General features: G+C 47.2%; 2 protein-coding genes across 4 annotated transcripts in view; one reads left to right on the top strand and one right to left on the bottom strand.

Annotated features, from left to right (window-relative positions):
- The window catches only part of LOC135040896 (gastrula zinc finger protein XlCGF57.1-like), a 223,327-nt gene that overhangs the window by 22,122 nt on the left and 183,126 nt on the right, over positions 1–18,079 (bottom strand). The gene's annotated exons all lie outside the window — the stretch shown is intronic.
- The window catches only part of LOC135040895 (zinc finger protein 615-like), a 47,791-nt gene continuing 36,062 nt past the window's right edge, over positions 6,351–18,079 (top strand). For 2 of the 3 annotated variants that reach the window (XM_063954879.1, XM_063954878.1), the window contains exons 1-6: positions 6,351–6,522; positions 8,086–8,233; positions 9,004–9,195; positions 10,500–10,578; positions 10,698–10,799; positions 10,960–12,219. In XM_063954879.1, coding sequence (XP_063810949.1) covers positions 8,156–8,233; positions 9,004–9,195; positions 10,500–10,578; positions 10,698–10,799; positions 10,960–12,219 — 1,711 coding nt within the window. In that variant the 5' untranslated portion in view covers positions 6,351–6,522; positions 8,086–8,155. The remainder of the gene's footprint in view (positions 6,523–8,085; positions 8,234–9,003; positions 9,196–10,499; positions 10,579–10,697; positions 10,800–10,959; positions 12,220–18,079) is intronic. The other variant, XM_063954880.1, reaches the window with a different exon arrangement.

Below are 18,079 nucleotides of genomic sequence, written 5' to 3'. Positions count from 1 at the left end.
TCTCTCTAAGCTCCGTCCAGCTTTTGCAGCCATGGCTCAATCAGCTAATGCTGATGAAGGTCTATGGGGGGCTTCTCTGTCTAAGCACCAACAAGCCTTCGCTGCACAACAGCAGCACACACTCCCGAACCCACGCTTGTTAATAAGCTGGGAAGGGAGTGTGATTGACACAAGAAAAATTATTTAGAAACATTTAAAGTAAACCCTGGAATGACTCCAGGATGCGACCTTCACTGGTGAAGGCACAAAGAACACTGAGGCATCTTGGGAGTATGGAGGGGGAAGAGGGTTACACATTTAAATATTTAAATGTGCCTATACCTGCTATCGCACCGTTCATATCCCAAGAGTACTACAGTGCCCCCTTGTGGACAAAAAATAAATAAGTGATGTCACCGTGACACTCCCAGATCCCCTAACCTCCCCAGTCATGTCCCTGTATTATTACTATAGATATAAGTGATGTCACTGTGACGCTCCCAGATCCTCTCACCTCCCACTCACGCCCCTGTATTACTACTATAGATATAAGTGATGTTACTGTGATTCTCCCAGATCCCTCTCACCTCCCCAGTCATGTCCCTGTATTATTACTACAAATATAAGTGACATCACTGTGACACCCCCAGATCCCCCTCACCTCCCCATTCATGTTCCTGTATTATTACTATAGATATAAGTGATGTCACTGTGACGCTCCCAGATCATCTCACCGCCCACTCATGTCCCTGTATTATTACTATAGATATAAGTAATGTCCCTGTGACACCTCCAGATCCCCCTCACCTCCCCAGTCATGTCCCTGTATTATTACTACAGATATAAGTGATGTCACTGTGACACCTCCAGATCCCCCTCACCTCCCCAGTCATGTCCCTGTATTATTACTATAGATATAAGTGATGTCACTGTGACACTCCCAGATCACCTCACCTCCCCAGTCATGTCCCTGTATTATTACTATAGATATAAGTGATGTCACTGTGACACCCCCAGATCCCCCTCACCTCCCCAGTCATGTCCCTGTATTATTACTATAGATAATAAGAATTTACTTACCGATAATTCTATTTCTTGTAGTCCATAGTGGATGCTGGGACTCCGTCAGGACTATGGGGGATAGCGGCTCCGCAGGAGACTGGGCACAAAAGTTAAAGCTTTAGGACTACCCGGTGTGCACTGGCTCCTCCCCCTATGACCCTCCTCCAAGCCTCAGTTAAGATACTGTGCACGGACGAGCGTACACAATAAGGAAGGATTTTTGAATCCCGGGTAAGACTCATACCAGCCACACCAATCACACTGAAAAACTTGTGATCAAAACCCAGTTAACAGTATGATAACATGAGGAGCCTCCAGAACAGATGGCTCACTACAACAAAACCCGAATTTTTGACAACAATAACTATGTACAAGTATTGCAGACAATCCGCACTTGGGATGGGCGCCCAGCATCCATTACGGACTACGAGAAATAGAATTATCGGTAAGTAAATTCTTATTTTCTCTGACGTCCTTGTGGATTCTGGGACTCCGTCAGGACCATGGGGATTATACCAAAGCTCCCAAACGGGCGGGAGAGTGCGGATGACTCTGCAGCACCGAATGAGAGAACTCCAGGTCCTCCTTAGCCAGGGTATCAAATTTGTAGAATTTTACAAACGTGTTCTCCCCTGACCAAGTAGCTGCTCGGCAAAGTTGTAAAGCCGAGACCCCTCGGGCAGCCGCCCAAGATGAGCCCACCTTCCTTGTGGAATGGGCATTGACAGATTTTGGCTGTGGCAGGCCTGCCACAGAATGTGCAAGCTGAATTGTACTACAAATCCAACGAGCAATAGTCTGCTTAGAAGCAGGAGCACCCAGCTTGTTGGGTGCATACAAGACAAACAGTGAGTCAGATTTCCTGACTCCAGCCGTCCTGGAAACATATATTTTCAGGGCCCTGACTACATCCAGCAACTTGGAGTCCTCCAAGTCCCTAGTAGCCGCAGGCACTACAATAGGTTGGTTTAGGTGAAACGCTGAAACCACCTTAGGAAGAAATTGAGGACGAGTCCTCAATTCCGCCCTATCCGAATGAAATATCAGGTAAGGGCTTTTATATGATAAAGCCGCCAACTCTGATACGCGCCTGGCTGAAGCCAGGGCCAACAACATTACCACTTTCCATGTTAGATATTTTAAATCCACTGTGGCCAGTGGTTCAAACCAATGTGATTTTAGGAATCCCAAAACCACATTGAGATCCCAGGGTGCCACTGGGGGCACAAAGAGAGGCTGTATATGCAGTACCCCCTTGACAAAAGTCTGGACTTCAGGAACTGAAGCCAATTCTTTCTGGAAGAAAATCGACAATGCCGAAATTTGCACCTTAATGGACCCTAATTTTAGTCCCATGGACAGTCCTGTTTGCAGGAAATGCAGGAAACAACCCAGTTGAAATTCCTCTGTCGGGGCCTTCCTGGCCTCGCACCACGCAACATATTTCCTCCAAATACGGTGATAATGTTGCACGGTTACATCCTTCCTGGCTTTGATCAGGGTAGGGATGACTTCATCAGGAATGCCTTTTTCCTTCCGGCAGAAATGGACAGCGCACTTACTCTTGATGCCAGAGTGCAAATATCCCTCTGTGCATCTCGCATATATAGAAATGCATCCTTTAAATGCTCTATAGTCAATAAAATACTGTCCCTGTCCAGGGTATCAATATTTTCAGTCAGGGAATCCGACCAAGCCACCCCAGCACTGCACATCCAGGCTGAGGCGATTGCTGGTCGCAGTATAACACCAGTATGTGTGTATATACTTTTTAGGATATTTTCCAGCTTCCTATCAGCTGGTTCCTTTAGGGCGGCCGTATCAGGAGACGGTAACGCCACCTGATTTGATAGGCGTGTGAGCGCTTTATCTACCCTAGGGGGTGTTTCCCAGCGCGCCCTAACCTCTGGCGGGAAAGGGTATAATGCCAATAATTTTTTAGAAATTATCAGTTTTTTATCGGGGGAAACCCACGCTTCATCACACACCTCATTTAATTCATCTGATTCAGGAAAAACTACGGGTAGTTTTTTCACACCCCACATAATACCCTTTTTGTGGTACTTGTAGTATCAGAAATGTTCAAAACCTCCTTCATTGCCGTGATCATGTAACGTGTGGCCCTACTGGAAATCACGTTTGTTTCCTCACCGTCGACACTGGAGTCAGTGTCCGTGTCGACTGACTGAGGTAATGGGCGCTTTAGAGCCCCTGACGGTGTTTGAGACGCCTGGACAGGCACTAATTGATTTGCCGGCTGTCTCATGTCGTCAACAGTCTTTTGCAAAGTGCTGACGCTATCACGTAATTCCTTAAATAAGACCATCCACTCAGGTGTCGACTCCCTAGGGGGTGACATCACTAATACAGGCAATTGCTCCGCCTCCACACCATTTTCCTCCTCATACATGTCGACACAAACGTACCGACACACAGCACACACACAGGGAATGCTCTGATAGAGGACAGGACCCCACGAGCCCTTTGGAGAGACAGAGGGAGAGTTTGCCAGCACACACCAGGGCGCTATATATATGTAGAGGGACAACCTTATATAAGTGTTTCTCCCTATATAGCTGCTTGTATAATTATTTTTGCCAAATGAGTGCCCCCCCTCTCTTTTTTACCCTGTTTCTGTAGTGCAGGACTGCAGGGGAGAGTCAGGGAGACGTCCTTCCAGCGGAGCTGTGAGGGAAAATGGCGCTTGTGTGCTGGGGAGATAGGCTCCGCCCCCTTCTCGGCGGCCTTTTCTCCCGCTTTTTTAAGGAAAACTGGCAGGGGTTAAATACATCCATATAGCCCAGGAGCTATATGTGATGTATTTTTTGCCATAAAAGGTGTTTATATTGCGTCTCAGGGCGCCCCCTCCCAGCGCCCTGCACCCTCAGTGACCGGAGTGTGAAGTGTGCTGAGAGCAATGGCGCACAGCTGCGGTGCTGTGCGCTACCTTTATTGAAGACAGGACTTCTTCTGCTGCCGATTTCTGGACCTCTTCTGTCTTCTGGCTCTGTAAGGGGGCCGGCGGCGCGGCTCCGGGACCCATCCATGGCTGGGCCTGTGATCGATCCCTCTGGAGCTAATGTCCAGTAGCCTAAGAAGCCCAATCCACTCTGCACGCAGGTGAGTTCGCTTCTTCTCCCCTTAGTCCCACGATGCAGTGAGCCTGTTGCCAGCAGGACTCATTGAAAATAATAAAACCTAACTTTAACTTATTTTCTAAGCAGCTCAGGAGAGCCACCTAGATTGCACCCTTCTTGTTCGGGCACAAAAATCTAACTGAGGCTTGGAGGAGGGTCATAGGGGGAGGAGCCAGTGCACACCGGGTAGTCCTAAAGCTTTAACTTTTGTGCCCAGTCTCCTGCGGAGCCGCTATCCCCCATGGTCCTGACGGAGTCCCAGCATCCACAAGGACGTCAGAGAAATAAGTGATGTCACTGTGACACCCCCAGATCCCCCTCACCTCCCCAGTCATGTCCCTGTATTATTAGTATAGATATAAGTGATGTCACTGTGACATCACCACCACTCCCAATGTATAATAATAATAATAAAAAATAATACCAGGACACCACAAGCTGCTCCCCCGTTATAATAATAACCATACATAAAAACCTGCTCCCCCTGTATTATACTAACAACAGGACACCATATTCTGCTCTCCCTGTATACTAATAATAAAATGACACCATAGGCTGCTCCCTCTGCAAAAAAATAATAATAATAATAGGACACAACAGGCTGTTCCCAATCTATAATAATAATAACAACAACAACAACAACAACAACAAGACACCACAGGCCGCTCCCTTTTGTATAATAATAATAATAACAACAACAACAGGACATCACAGGCTGCTCCCCCTGTATACTAACAATAACAGGACACCACAGCCTGCTTCCCCTGTATAATAATAATGACAGGACATTATTATTATTATTCTAATTATAATAATAAGTGGATACCACAGGCTTCTCCTCCTGTATAATAATAATAATAATAATAATAATAATAATAATAATGCTTCCCCTGTATAATAATAACAGGATACCACAGGCTGTTCCTACTGTACAATAATAATAACAGGACACCACAGGCTGCTCCCCCTGTATAATAATAATATTAATAATAATAATAATAATAACTGTACACCACAGGCTGCTCCTCCTGTATAATAATAATAATAACAAGACGCCACAGGCTGATCCTTCTGTATTATAATAATAATAATAATTACAACAACAACAGGACACCACAGGCTGCTCCCCCTGTAGAGTAGGATGCCACAGGCTGCTCCTCCTGTCTATTATGACAACACATGATGCTACCCCTGTATATTATTGCAACACAGACTGCTCTTCCTGTATACTATGACAACACAGGTTGCTCCTCCTGTATATTATGACAACACAGGCCACTCCCCCTGTATACTATTGACAGCACAGGATGGTACCCCTGTATATTATGACAACACAGGCTGCTCCTCCTGTATACTTTGACAACACAGGCCGCTCACCCTGTATACTTTGACAACACAGACCGCTCCTCGTGTACAGCACAATGCCACAGGACACAACACCTGCAATGTCCCGTGTATAAAATTACGGTAACGGCGGGGTCTGCGCCACATGTATTACGGTAATGGCGGCGTCTCCTCCACCAGTATTACGGTAACAGTGTGGTCTTGTGCCACATGTATTAAGGTAACGGCGGGGTCTGCGTCACTTGTATTACGGTAACGGTGGGGTCTGCGCCACCTGTGTTACGGTAACGGCGGGGTCTGCGCCACCTGTATTACGGTAACGGTGGGGTCTGCGCCACCTGTATTACGGTAACGGCGGGGTCTGCGTCACTTGTATTACGGTAACGGTGGGGTCTGCGCCACCTGTGTTACGGTAACGGCGGGGTCTGCGCCACCTGTATTACGGTAACGGTGGGGTCTGCGCCACCTGTATTACGGTAACGGCAGGATCTGCGCCACCTGTATTACGGTAACGGCGGGGTCTGCGCCACCTGCATTACAGTAATAGGACACTAGAGTGTCAGCCACCTGTACAGGGATAATGCAGCACCAGAGGCTGCTCCAGCTGCACTATAACAAGGCACCAGAGGTTGCTCCCCCTGTAGTACAGAACCTGACACCAGAGCTGCTCAGCCTATAGAATAATAATAATAATATCATTACCTGCTGCCAGACACAGCAATGGCTGCTCTCTGCTCCTGCTGCCTTGTGGGAATGATAGAAGGAAGGCGGAGCTCAGACCAGGGGAAAATGGCCGCCGCTCCTGACGTCACTACACGGCCAGGGAACCTATTGCTGCTGCAGCTGATGCCGGACTGGTCTACAAGAAAATGGCCGCCGGACTCCGGCACTGAGGACATATGTGGTAATATTCATATTATAGCTTTACAGAGGACGGGGCTGTGGCCTGTGACAATACTTCCGAACTTAGCGTTCCACATACAGTGTCCGTGGAGATCAGGTAATGGCGTCTTACTATACAGGAGGAGCAGCCTGTGGTGTCCTGATATTATTATTATTATTCAGGGGGAGCAGCCTGTGGTGTCCTGTTATTATTATTATACAGGAGGAGCAGCCTGTGGTGTCCTGTTATTATTATAATACAGGAGGAGCAGCCTGTGGTGTGTTGTTATTATACAGGGGGAGCGGACTGTGGTGTCCTGTTATTATTATTGAGAGGGAGCAGCCTGTGGTGTCCTGTTATTATTATAAAGGGGGAGTAGCCTGTGGTGTCCTGTTAATAAAGACATGTTATTATTTTTATACAGGGGTGCAGCCTTTCGTGTCTTTGTTATTATTATTATTATTTTTATTATATGTAATTGTGGGGATTGAAACTATTGCTCAAATTCTAGGCTATATTAAAGCAGAGACCATAATATCCCTGGCATGTGAAACAGATGATAATTGGAGCAGTATGAAGCAAATGTATATCACACACTTGGGTGCGTCACTGTGATGTCACTTATATCTATAGTAATACAGGGACATGACTGGGGAGGTGGGGGGACCTGGGAGTGTCACAGTGACAAGAGAAAGAACGTAGACTTCTTTGTGGGCGCACTCTTGTGAAGAAATAATGAGATATTCTCAAAGAATAAAACATAACTTTTATTACAAATTATTAACAATTTATTCAATCTCCTGAGAACAAATAATGTCTCTTGCCGCCTTTCCCCTGCCTGTCTCCTGCCACCTTTCCACTGCCTGTCTCCGTCCGCCTTTCCCCTGCCTGTCTCCTGCCACCTTTCCCCTGGCTGTCTCCTGCCGCCTTTCCCCTGCCTGTTTCCTGTCACCTTTCCCCTGCCTGTCTCCTACCACCCCCACCCTGCTGCCCACCTGCCTGTCTCCTGCCGCCTTTCCCCTGCCTGTCTCCTGCCACCTTTCCCCTGCCTGTCTTCTGCCACCTTTCCCTGCCTGTCTCCTGCCGCCTTTCCCCTGCCTGTCTCCTGCAACCTTTCCACTGCTTGTTTCCTGCCACCTTTCCCCTGCCTGTCTCCTGCCTATCTCCTGCCGCCTTTCCACTGCCTGTCTCCTGCTGCCTTTCCCTGCCTGTCTCCTGCCACCTTTCCCTTGCCTGACTCCTGCCGCCTTTGCTACACCATCGGCTGGATGTGTGAAACCTGAGGTCACGGAGACTGTACGCCGCAGCTCCATGAATAAGGCCATGAAATTTCCCTCAGGAGACCCTGTCCCTTCACAACCAATTCTCACCCTTACACCACTCAATGGCTGCAGCCATACTCGTCTGACAACTCAGGACACATAGAGCATATGCTCCGTACGGGTCCTGCACATGAGCGGTATACCGAACATCAGTTCATTGTGACTCCACCCACAATAGCGCTACAATCTAGATCAGGCCCACTATGCAGTACAGCCTTATGGGGCTGGGTCACAGGAACCTCGGAGACACTGACCAGGACTCTATGGCTGTGGGGAAATAGGAGACTTAATGGCCACTCTATTCCACATTTACTATGTTACATGTGCAATATGTTTTATGTATTATATTTATTCTAAGGAACTCCAGCTGTCGGGAACGGAGTTTTTACTACACATCACACGTTCTGTATTCTCTCTGATTCACAAGGATGGACAAGGACAGGAGTCACAGGACTGAGAGTATAATAAATATCACCCTGGAGATCATCTACCTGCTGACTGGGGAGGTGAGTGGATCTGGGAGCGTCACAGTGACCTTATATCTATAATAATACAGGGACATGACTGGGGAGGTGAGAGGATCTGAGAGCATCACTGTGACCTTATATCTATAGTAATAATACAGGGACATGACAGGGGAGGTGAGTGGTTCTGGGAGTGTCACAGTGACCTCACTAATATCTATAGTAATAATACAGGGACATGACTGGGGAGGTGAGTGAATCTGGGAGTGTCACAGTGACATCACTTATATCTATAGTAATAATACAGGGACATGACTGGGGAGGTGAGGAGATCTGGGAGCGTCACTGTGATGTCACTTATATCTATAGTAATAATACATGGACATGACTGGGGAGTTTGGGGGATCTGGGAGCATCACAGTAAAATCACTTATATCTATAGTAATAATACAGGGACATGACTGAGGAGGTAAGGGGATCTGGGAGTGACACAGTGATGTCACATATCTATATTAATAATACAGGGACCTGACTGGGGAGGTGAGAGGATCTGGGAATGTCACAGTGACATCACTTACATCTATAGTAATACTATAGGGACATGACTGGTGAGGTGAGGGGACCTGGGAGTGTCACAGTGACATCACATATCTATAGTAATAATAAAGGGACATAATTGTGGAGGTGAAGGAATCTGGGAGTGTCACAGTGACTTCACTTATTTCTATAGTAATAATACAGGGACATGACTGGGGAGGTGAGGGGATCTGGGAGTGTATATATCGATATTTGATGTCTCCACCATTACACAGGATTACACAATAGTGAAGAAGACATCCAATGAGTATGAGACACCCAGCAGCCATCTCCGTGTATCAGGAAGACTGAGTAGAACCCAGAGCCCCATCACGGTGCCTCCACCTCACTCACTGACACATGAGAGACACAATGATCAGAAGATCCTGGAACTCACCAACAAGATCATTCAGTTGCTGACTGGAGAGGTGACTGCTGGGAATGGGGCATTATACAGTAACCCCGGGGGACGTGTCTGGGTGATGACTGGAGAGGTGACTGCCGGGAATGGAGCATTATACAGTAACACCAGGGGACGTGACTGGGTGATGACTAGAGAGGTTACTGTCGGGAATGGTAGATTATACAGTAACACCATGGAATGTGTCTGGGTGATAACTGGAGAGGTGACTGCTGGGAATGGGACATAATACAGTTACAGCGGGGGACGTGTCTGGCTGAAGACTGGAGAGGTGACTGCTGGGAATGGTACATTATACAGTAATACCGAGGGACGTGTCTGCATGATAACTGGAGAGGTGACTGCTGGGAATGGGGCATTATACAGTAACACCAGGGGATGTGTCTGGGTGATGACTGGAGAGGTGACTGCTGGGAATGGGACATTATACAGTAACACCAGGGGATGTGTCTGGGTGATGACTGGAGAGGTGAGTACTGGGAATAGGACATTATACAGTAACACCGGGGAACTCGTCTGGGTGAAGACTGGAGAGGTGACTGCTGGGAATGGGATATTATACAGTAACACCAGTGGATGTGTCTGGGTGATCACTGGAGAGCTGACTGCTGGGAATGGGACATTATATAGTAACACCAGGGGATGTGTCTGGGTGATGACTGGAGACGTGACTGCTGGGAATGTGACATTATATATATAGTAACACCAGGGGACGTGTCTGGGTGGTGACTGCTGGGAATGGGACATTATACAGTAACACCAGGGGTTGTGTCTGGGTGATGACTGGAGAGGAGACTGCTGGGAATGGGGCATTATACAGTTACACCAGGGGATGTGTCTGGGTGATGACTGGAGAGGAGACTGCTGGGAATGGGGCATTATACAGTAACACCAGGGGACGTGTCTGGGTGATGACTGGAGAGGTGACTGCTGGGAATGGGACATTATACAGTAACACCAGGGGATGTGTCTGGGTGATGACTGGAGAGGAGACTGCTGGGAATGGGGCATTATACAGTAACACCAGGGGACGTGTCTGGGTGATGACTGGAGAGGTGACTGCTGGGAATGGGACATTATACAGTAACACCAGGGGATGTGTCTGGGTGATGACTGGAGAGGTGACTGCTGGGAATGGGACATTATACAGTAACACCAGGGGATGTGTCTGGGTGATGACTGGAGAGGAGACTGCTGGGAATGGGGCATTATACAGTAACACCAGGGGATGTGTCTGGGTGATGACTGTATCACTGTGTGTGTCATGTTCCTATAAGGTGTCAGGATGTCACTGTCTATGTCTCCATGCAGGAGGGGGAGTATATAGAGGAACACGGGGGTCTGTACGAGGACGTGATGATGGATAATCACCGGCCCCTCACATCACTTGGTAAGAGGAGACTGTCATGTATTGTACAGGGGAGAGCAGGTATGGGGGCCCCCTATATACACACATCACCTGATAATCACATATATACACTGTACTCAGTCACTGTGTGTCTCCTACAGATGGACCCAGTAACAGAGATACCCCAGAGAGATGTCCCCGTCCTCTGTATTCCCAGGACTGTACAGAGGAGAATCACAGGATCCCACAGGAGGATCAGGTAGGTGGGATTTTGGGTCTTACCAATATACCAAAGTGACTGTCACTATATGATCTGTAGAGAAGCTGTGTGTCTTATACACTGATATTATACTGTTTCACCTCAGTTTAATTAGACTGTATGCAAATGTCATTATAGTGTTTGTTTTTTTTCTTTTTAGGTAGAACGTCTGTCTAATACTAAAATACCAGATATAGAGGGAGAAGAAGAGACGTATGTGACTGATATAAAGGCAGAAGATATAGAGGGAGAAGAAGAGACGTATGTGACTGATATAAAGGCAGAAGATATAGAGGGAGAAGAAGAGACGTATGTGACTGATATAGAGGCAGAAGATATAGAGGGAGAAGAAGAGACGTATGTGACTGATATGAAGGCAGAAGATATAGAGGGAGAAGAAGAGACGTATGTGACTGATATAAAGGCAGAAGATATAGAGGGAGAAGAAGAGACGTATGTGACTGATATGAAGGCAGAAGATATACAGGGAGAAGAAGAGACGTATGTGACTGATATAAAGGCAGAGGATATAGAGGTAGAAGAAGAAAAGTATGTGACTGATATAAAGGTAGAAGATATAGAGGGAGAAGAAGAGACATATGTGACTGATATAAAGGCAGAAGATACAAAGGGAGAAGAAGAGACGTATGTGACTAATATAAAGGCAGAAGATATAGAGGGAGAAGAAGAGACGGATGTGAGAGATATGAAGGCAGAAGATATAGAGGGAGAAGAAGAGACGTATGTGACTGATATAAAGGCAGAAGATACAAAGGGAGAAGAAGAGACGTATGTGACTGATATAAAGGCAGAAGATATAGAGGGAGAAGAAGAGACGGATGTGAGAGATATGAAGGCAGAAGATATAGAGGGAGAAGAAGAGACGTATATGACTGATATAAAGGCAGAAGATATAGAGGGAGAAGAAGAGACGTATGTGACTGATATAAAGGCAGAAGATATAGAGGTAGAAGAAGAGACGGATGTGAGAGATATGAAGGCAGAAGATATAGAGGGAGAAGAAGAGACGTGTGTGACTGATATAAAGGCAGAAGATATAGAGGGAGAAGAAGAGACGTATGTGACTGATATAAAGGCAGAAGATACAAAGGGAGAAGAAGAGACGTATGTGACTGATATAAAGGCAGAAGATACAGAGGGAGAAGAAGAGACGTATGTGACTGATATAAAGGCAGAAGATATAGAGGGAGAAGAAGAGACGTATGTGACTGATATAAAGGCAGAAGATATAGAGGGAGAAGAAGAGACGTATGTGACTGATATAAAGGCAGAAGATATAGAGGAAGAAGAAGAGACGTATGTGACTGATATAAATGCAGAAGATATAGAGGGAGAAGAAGAGACGTATGTGAGGGGTGATCAGCAGTGTAAGGAGGAGGAGATCCCTACAGATATCAGCACAGGTGAGTAATAAACACTTATTACAGAAGTCACATATTCTCATTGTTCAGTCACTACAACAATCTCTTATCCTACACCCTCCTCTGTCAGTACAGACTAATGATGGAAATGTATCTGCCCAGTGGTGCAGTGGTGTAGTCTAGGACCATCAGCCCTGTTTTCAGTTGGGTGTTTATAAAACAACTCTTGTGGCTGGCCCCACCATTGGATACAATGGAGCGCCTATGCGCTACATTGTATCTTCAGTGCGCAGCCTGACTGACAGTTCAGGCGCGCACAGCCAATCAGGAGAGTGCCGTGACGTGGCGCTCCCTGATTGGCTGAAGGGACCTTCTGTGACAGGAGTCACGGGGGGTCCCGCTTGACGGGGAAAGGGGTCCCATGTGTAAACATGGGACCCCTTTCAGTGCGTGGTCCGGGTAATGCGTTTTACTATTTTGCCAAGTACGTGGATTACAAACAGAAGAGGACCGATCTACACAGGATTGTTGTGAGTATAATTTTATTTACAGGTACCACGTGGATTCTACGTGGAGAAGGGGACCGACTCTTTGTGTCAACATAGGTAAGTATGTGTGTATGTCGGTGTGCATGTATGTAATAGAGTTGTACTGTCACGGTGTGTGTGTCCTGTTTTTATTTGGGTATTTTTTTGTAGTAGAACTACAGGTACCAGCGGGCCCGTTTCCCCCCCGCATGCTGGTACTTGTGGTTCTCCAAGTACCAGCTTGCGGGGGAGGCTTGCTTGGACTTATAGTTCTGCTACAAAAAACAATATTCTTTTTTTTAGACAAAAGGCTATCAGCCTCCCATCCGCCGCCCTTGGATGGGGGGGGGACAGCCTCGGGCTTCACCCCTGGCCCTTAGGTGGCTGGAGGGCCGGGACCCCTTGATTTAAGGGGTCCCCACTCCTCCAGGGTACCCTGGCCAGGGGTGACTAGTTGGGGATTTAATGCCAGGGCCGCAGGGACCTATATAAAAGTGTCCCCCGGCTGTGGCATTATCTCTCTGACTAGTGGAGCCCGGTGCTGGTGTTAAAAATATGGGGGACCCCTATGCTTTTTGTCCCCCGTATTTTTGGCACCAGGACCAGGTGCAGAGCCCTGTGCTGGTTGTTAAAATAAGGGGGATCCCCTGACAATTTTTCCCCTGTATTTTTACAACCAGGACCGGCTCAAAGAGCCCGAGGCTGGTTGTGCTTAGGAGGGGGGACCCCACGCAATTTTTTTCTGAATTTTTACCACTTTAAAAACTGATTTAAGGTACACAATGAAGCCCTGCACGGATCTCACAGATCCGGCCGGGATTTCTTGTGTTTTGTCAGGCAGTGTTTTACTCATCACTCCCGTAAAACACTGCCTGACATTACGAATCACATCGACATCGGAAAAAACGAATGAGGAAAACTCGGTAGCTTAGTAAATGACCGTATCAGAATTCAAAATTTGCAGCAAAATGCACCCGATACCATTCGAGATCAAACACCCTTAAAAACGGCTAAAACACGAATATTAGTAAATAAGCCCCCTGGTGGCTACAGATGTCATACTTAGAGAAAGGACATCCTTTTTTGGATTCTGGATTGGGTGGTCCTCACATCTTCAAGGTCGGTGTACTCCAGACAAAAGTTGCTTGCCAATCAACGTCCTGGAACTTCGGGCACTCTACAGCGCTTTCTTTCAGGCTCAGGATCTCCTCCAAGGCAGGCCTGTTCAGATTCAGTTCGACAATGTCACTGCAGTTGTCTATCTAGACCACCAAGGGGGCACTCTCAGCCATCTGGCTATGGCAAAGGTGGAGCGCACGCTCCAGTGGCCTGAGACTCACCTTCCGGCCATCTCAGCTGTGTTTCTACCAGGAATCCTCAACTGGGGAGCAGACTTCCTCAGTCGGCAGAATGTCCACAGCAGCGAATGGGCTCTGCACCCTGAAGTGTTCCAGAACCTGGTAAACAGATGGGGTCTGCCGGATGTAGACCTCATGAACTTGCATCACAATCACAAGGTCCCAATCTATAGATCCAGGACCAAAGATCCGCAGGCAGCATTCGTGGACATTTTATCAGTACGGTGGACCTTCCTTCAGGGATACCTGTTTTCTCCAGTATCGCTGTTACCCAGATTTCATTGCAAGTTTAAACGTGAAGGAGGCCCCATTATACTGATTACTCCCATATGGCCTAGGCACCATTGGTCCGCTGATCTGCAAAATGTATCCATAGACATGCCATTCCTACTGCCACAGCGAGCAGACTTGTTGTCTCGGGGTCCCTGTCTGCATCGGAACCTGGCTCGACTGTCTTTGATGGCTTTGCTCATGAGTCATCAGTCTTCAGAGCTATGGGGTTCTCGGATGCAGTGATATAGACCATTTGCGTCTTCAACCCGCATCTATTACCTGATTTGACATGCTTATTTTCAGTGGTGTGCGCCTAGGCGCTATGACCCTCCTACCTTTTTAGGGTCTCCAAGGTACTGGCCTTTCTACAAGCAGGGTTAGACCTTGGTCTTTGCCTAGCATTCCTGAAAGTACAAGTTTCTGCACTATCAGTGTGGTTTCAATGACAGATTGCTCCACTACAAGATGGGCGTACCTTTTTTCAAGGAATACTCCATATCCAGCCTCCCTTTGTACATCCAGTGGCCCCTGGGATTTATCCCTTGTCTGGCAAGCTCTTAAGACTTCCCCATTTGAGCCTTCAGAGTCAGTGGACCTTAAGTGGCTGTCTGTAAAGGTGTTATATCTCCTGGCTATTGCCTCTATGAGAATGGTGTCTGATTTAGGAGTGCTTTCCTGTCCTTCGTTTCTGATCTTCCATCAAGATAGGGCAGTTCTCCAGACCAAGGTGAGGCACCTTCCTAAGTTGGTGTCCAAGTTTCATCTAAATACAGAGATAGTGGTTCCAGCCTTTTAGTCCTTGTTATGCACACCAGTGCCAGCAGGAATGTACTGATGTCTGAACGGAGAGGGATGCAAAACAAATGAACTCACAGACAGACTGGGGAATATGACATTACATACACAGAAGGTGATAGAGTAACAAAATAAACACAAAGTGAACATAGAAGCCCAAAGGCTAAGAAACTTGGTGTCTCCCTAGTATTAGGAATGCTCAGATGGAAAGAAGCGAGATGTTGTGATTTAATACGTAGAGAACCCGAAATGCTGTTGCTAAGGGTAACAGCAAAACCCTAAAGGGTTACCAACGGGTGTGGCAGTAAACTCCTTGGTCAGAGATGGAATAATAGACACAAGGAGAGTCTCCACAATCCTAGTCCTCACTTGCAGTGCACCGGTTCAGCTTACTGCCACTAAACTGACACCTGGACACCTTGCACAGTGAGAAACGATTTTGGCAGGCAAGTCTGAGAATACAGCCGCAAACTTGCTAGGTTCACAGAATAGCAAAAGAACCCCAGCAGGTTAAACGACTGACTCCAGTCTTACTGCTAGGTCTGGATTGGCAGAGTGTAGTACCAAATCCCAAGGCCTATTTGCAGTAAGCAACAAGCAAATACAAAGTTACACAGTACTAGCTAACTTTCAGGAACTGACTAACCAACAAAGATTCAGCTGTATCTGCCTAACCTGAGAAGAGGGTTTATATAGCAGGTGCTGTCCACGCCCCACTCAGACCTCACAGACTGTGAGCACAAAAACCAGCACCGGATCCCCTGCCGCGCAGAACCTGTAACCACTGCACAGCAAAAGACCCGAACCGGAGTATCAGCTGCGCTCAGGTTACTCCGCTAGCACTTGCCTCCCGGTTGCCATGACGACGTGGCAGCACAGGGCAGGAGACCCTAACAGTCCTATTGGCTGGTGAGGCCTTGGAGGTGGTTAATAAGGATTTATGTGGAAAGTACCAGAGTGATTAGGAAAACGGATTCTCTATTTGTCCTGTATGGATTCTATCAGCAAGGTTGGCCAGCTAGTAAACAAACGCTGTCCAGGTGGCTTTGCATGACTATTGCAGAGGCTTACATTCAAGCTGATCTTCCTGTTCCGGTCTCTGCTCATTCAATACGTTCAGCAGGTCCCTCATGGGTGGCTCGCTGAGGTGCTACTGCTGAACAACTCTGCACGACAGCTACGTTGTCTTCTATTAACACGTTCCTGAGGTTTTTATGCCTTTTGATACCTTTGCCTCTCAGGAAGCTTCCTTAGGGCGTCGGATTCTCCTGTCTACTCAGGAGCGTCCCCACTCTTAGGGGAAACTGCTTTAGGACATCCCCAATGTAAGGACTGTGGATCACTATGGATCCTGATGAAGAAAACAAGAGTTTTGTTAGACTTACCATGGTGAACTCTTTTTCTTCGAGGTCCATAGGATCCACAGTGCGCCCACCCTGACACACCTGTCTTGGGGAAATACTTTTCTCTTACGTCCTAGAGGATACTGTGTGTGTGTGTGTGTGTGTGTGTGTGTGTGTGTGTGTGTGTCCCTTTCACAATCATGTCCAGGGACTGTATCTCTTGTACAGCAGTATGTCTCTCATCCCCTGAGGACTCACTACCCTGCACCCAAGATAGTGCTCCCTCTCAAGCTAGTGGGGCTGAACCCCCGTGGTTGGCTTCTATTAAAAGGATGATTTCTAATATTTGCACTAAGCTATCTCATAGTGAAAGGGAGACACAATTCTTAAGGCAGTCTATGGATGACCTGATCAACAAAGATTCAGCTCCCATACCTGTGTCTCAATCCCTCGCCATTTGCCTACAAAAGTGTACTCTGGCCCAAGTCATGCAGGGTGACACTGATCCGGATCCGGATAATATGGATGCCAGTGGGGGGGGGTGCTGCCTGTCACAGGGTATCCAGGCCCTCATAGAGGCGGTTAGAACTGTCTTACATATTCCTGTCAGGGCAGAGGAAGTAATTGAGGAATATTACTTTAATACAAAAAAAGAAATCCTCAGCTACTTTTCCGGCTTCAAAGGCGTTAAATGTCCTCTTTGAAGAAGCTTGGGTGAACCCTGACCAAAAATGTCAGATCCCAAAAAGGTTAATTTCTTCCTTCCCCTTTACTTTGGAGGATAGAAAAAAAAGGAAAAACCCATCGATAGTGGACGCATCTGTGTCCAGGTTGTTGCGAAAGATAATCTTACCGGTTCCCGGGGCGGCGTCCTTAAAGGATGCGGCTGACCGTAAGGTTGAGACCACTCTCAAATCTATATACTCGTTGGCTGGGGTAGCCCAGAGACCCAATATTGCTTGTGCATGAATCACTACGGCAATTGCAAGATGGTCTGATAATCTAATTGAAGATTTAGATTCACTAACCAGGGATGACATTATTTTACTCCTACAGCACATCCAAGATGCTGCTAACTTCATGGTGGAGACCATAAAAGAAATTGGTTTACTCAACGCATGCACCACTGCCATGGCAGTGTCAGCACGCAGGGAATTGTGGCTTCGCTCTTGGACTGCGGGTGCAGATTCTAGAAAATGCGTGGAGAGCCTACCATTCACGGGTGAGGCTCTGTTTGGAGATGAACTAGATACTTGGATATCTAAGGCCACTGCGGGTAAGTCTACATACCTTCCTTCTGCAGCTCCCCAGCTAGGAAAACCTACTCTGCTCCGACTTTGCAGTCCTTTTGGACAGCTAAATTTAAAAACAAGTCCAAGGGTTCTTCTACAGCCTTCAGAGGCGGTAAAGGTAAACCCAGAATAGCCGTAGCTGCAGGTTCTCAGGAACAAACCTCTGGTACTGCTTCCTCAAAGCCTTCAGCATGACAGTGGACCACACTGCCTGGAAGACAGGCAGGTGGGAGCCCGGATACATTATTTCAGTCACATCTGGGCAACGTCATGCCTAGATCCCTAGGTGAATGATCTTATCGCACAGGGATACA

The sequence above is a fragment of the Pseudophryne corroboree genome, unplaced genomic scaffold, assembly GCF_028390025.1.
Source record: "Pseudophryne corroboree isolate aPseCor3 unplaced genomic scaffold, aPseCor3.hap2 scaffold_778, whole genome shotgun sequence".
Classification (NCBI taxonomy): domain Eukaryota; kingdom Metazoa; phylum Chordata; class Amphibia; order Anura; family Myobatrachidae; genus Pseudophryne; species Pseudophryne corroboree.
Note: the sequence above shows the minus strand (reverse complement) of the source record. Positions and strands in the feature narration are given on the sequence as shown.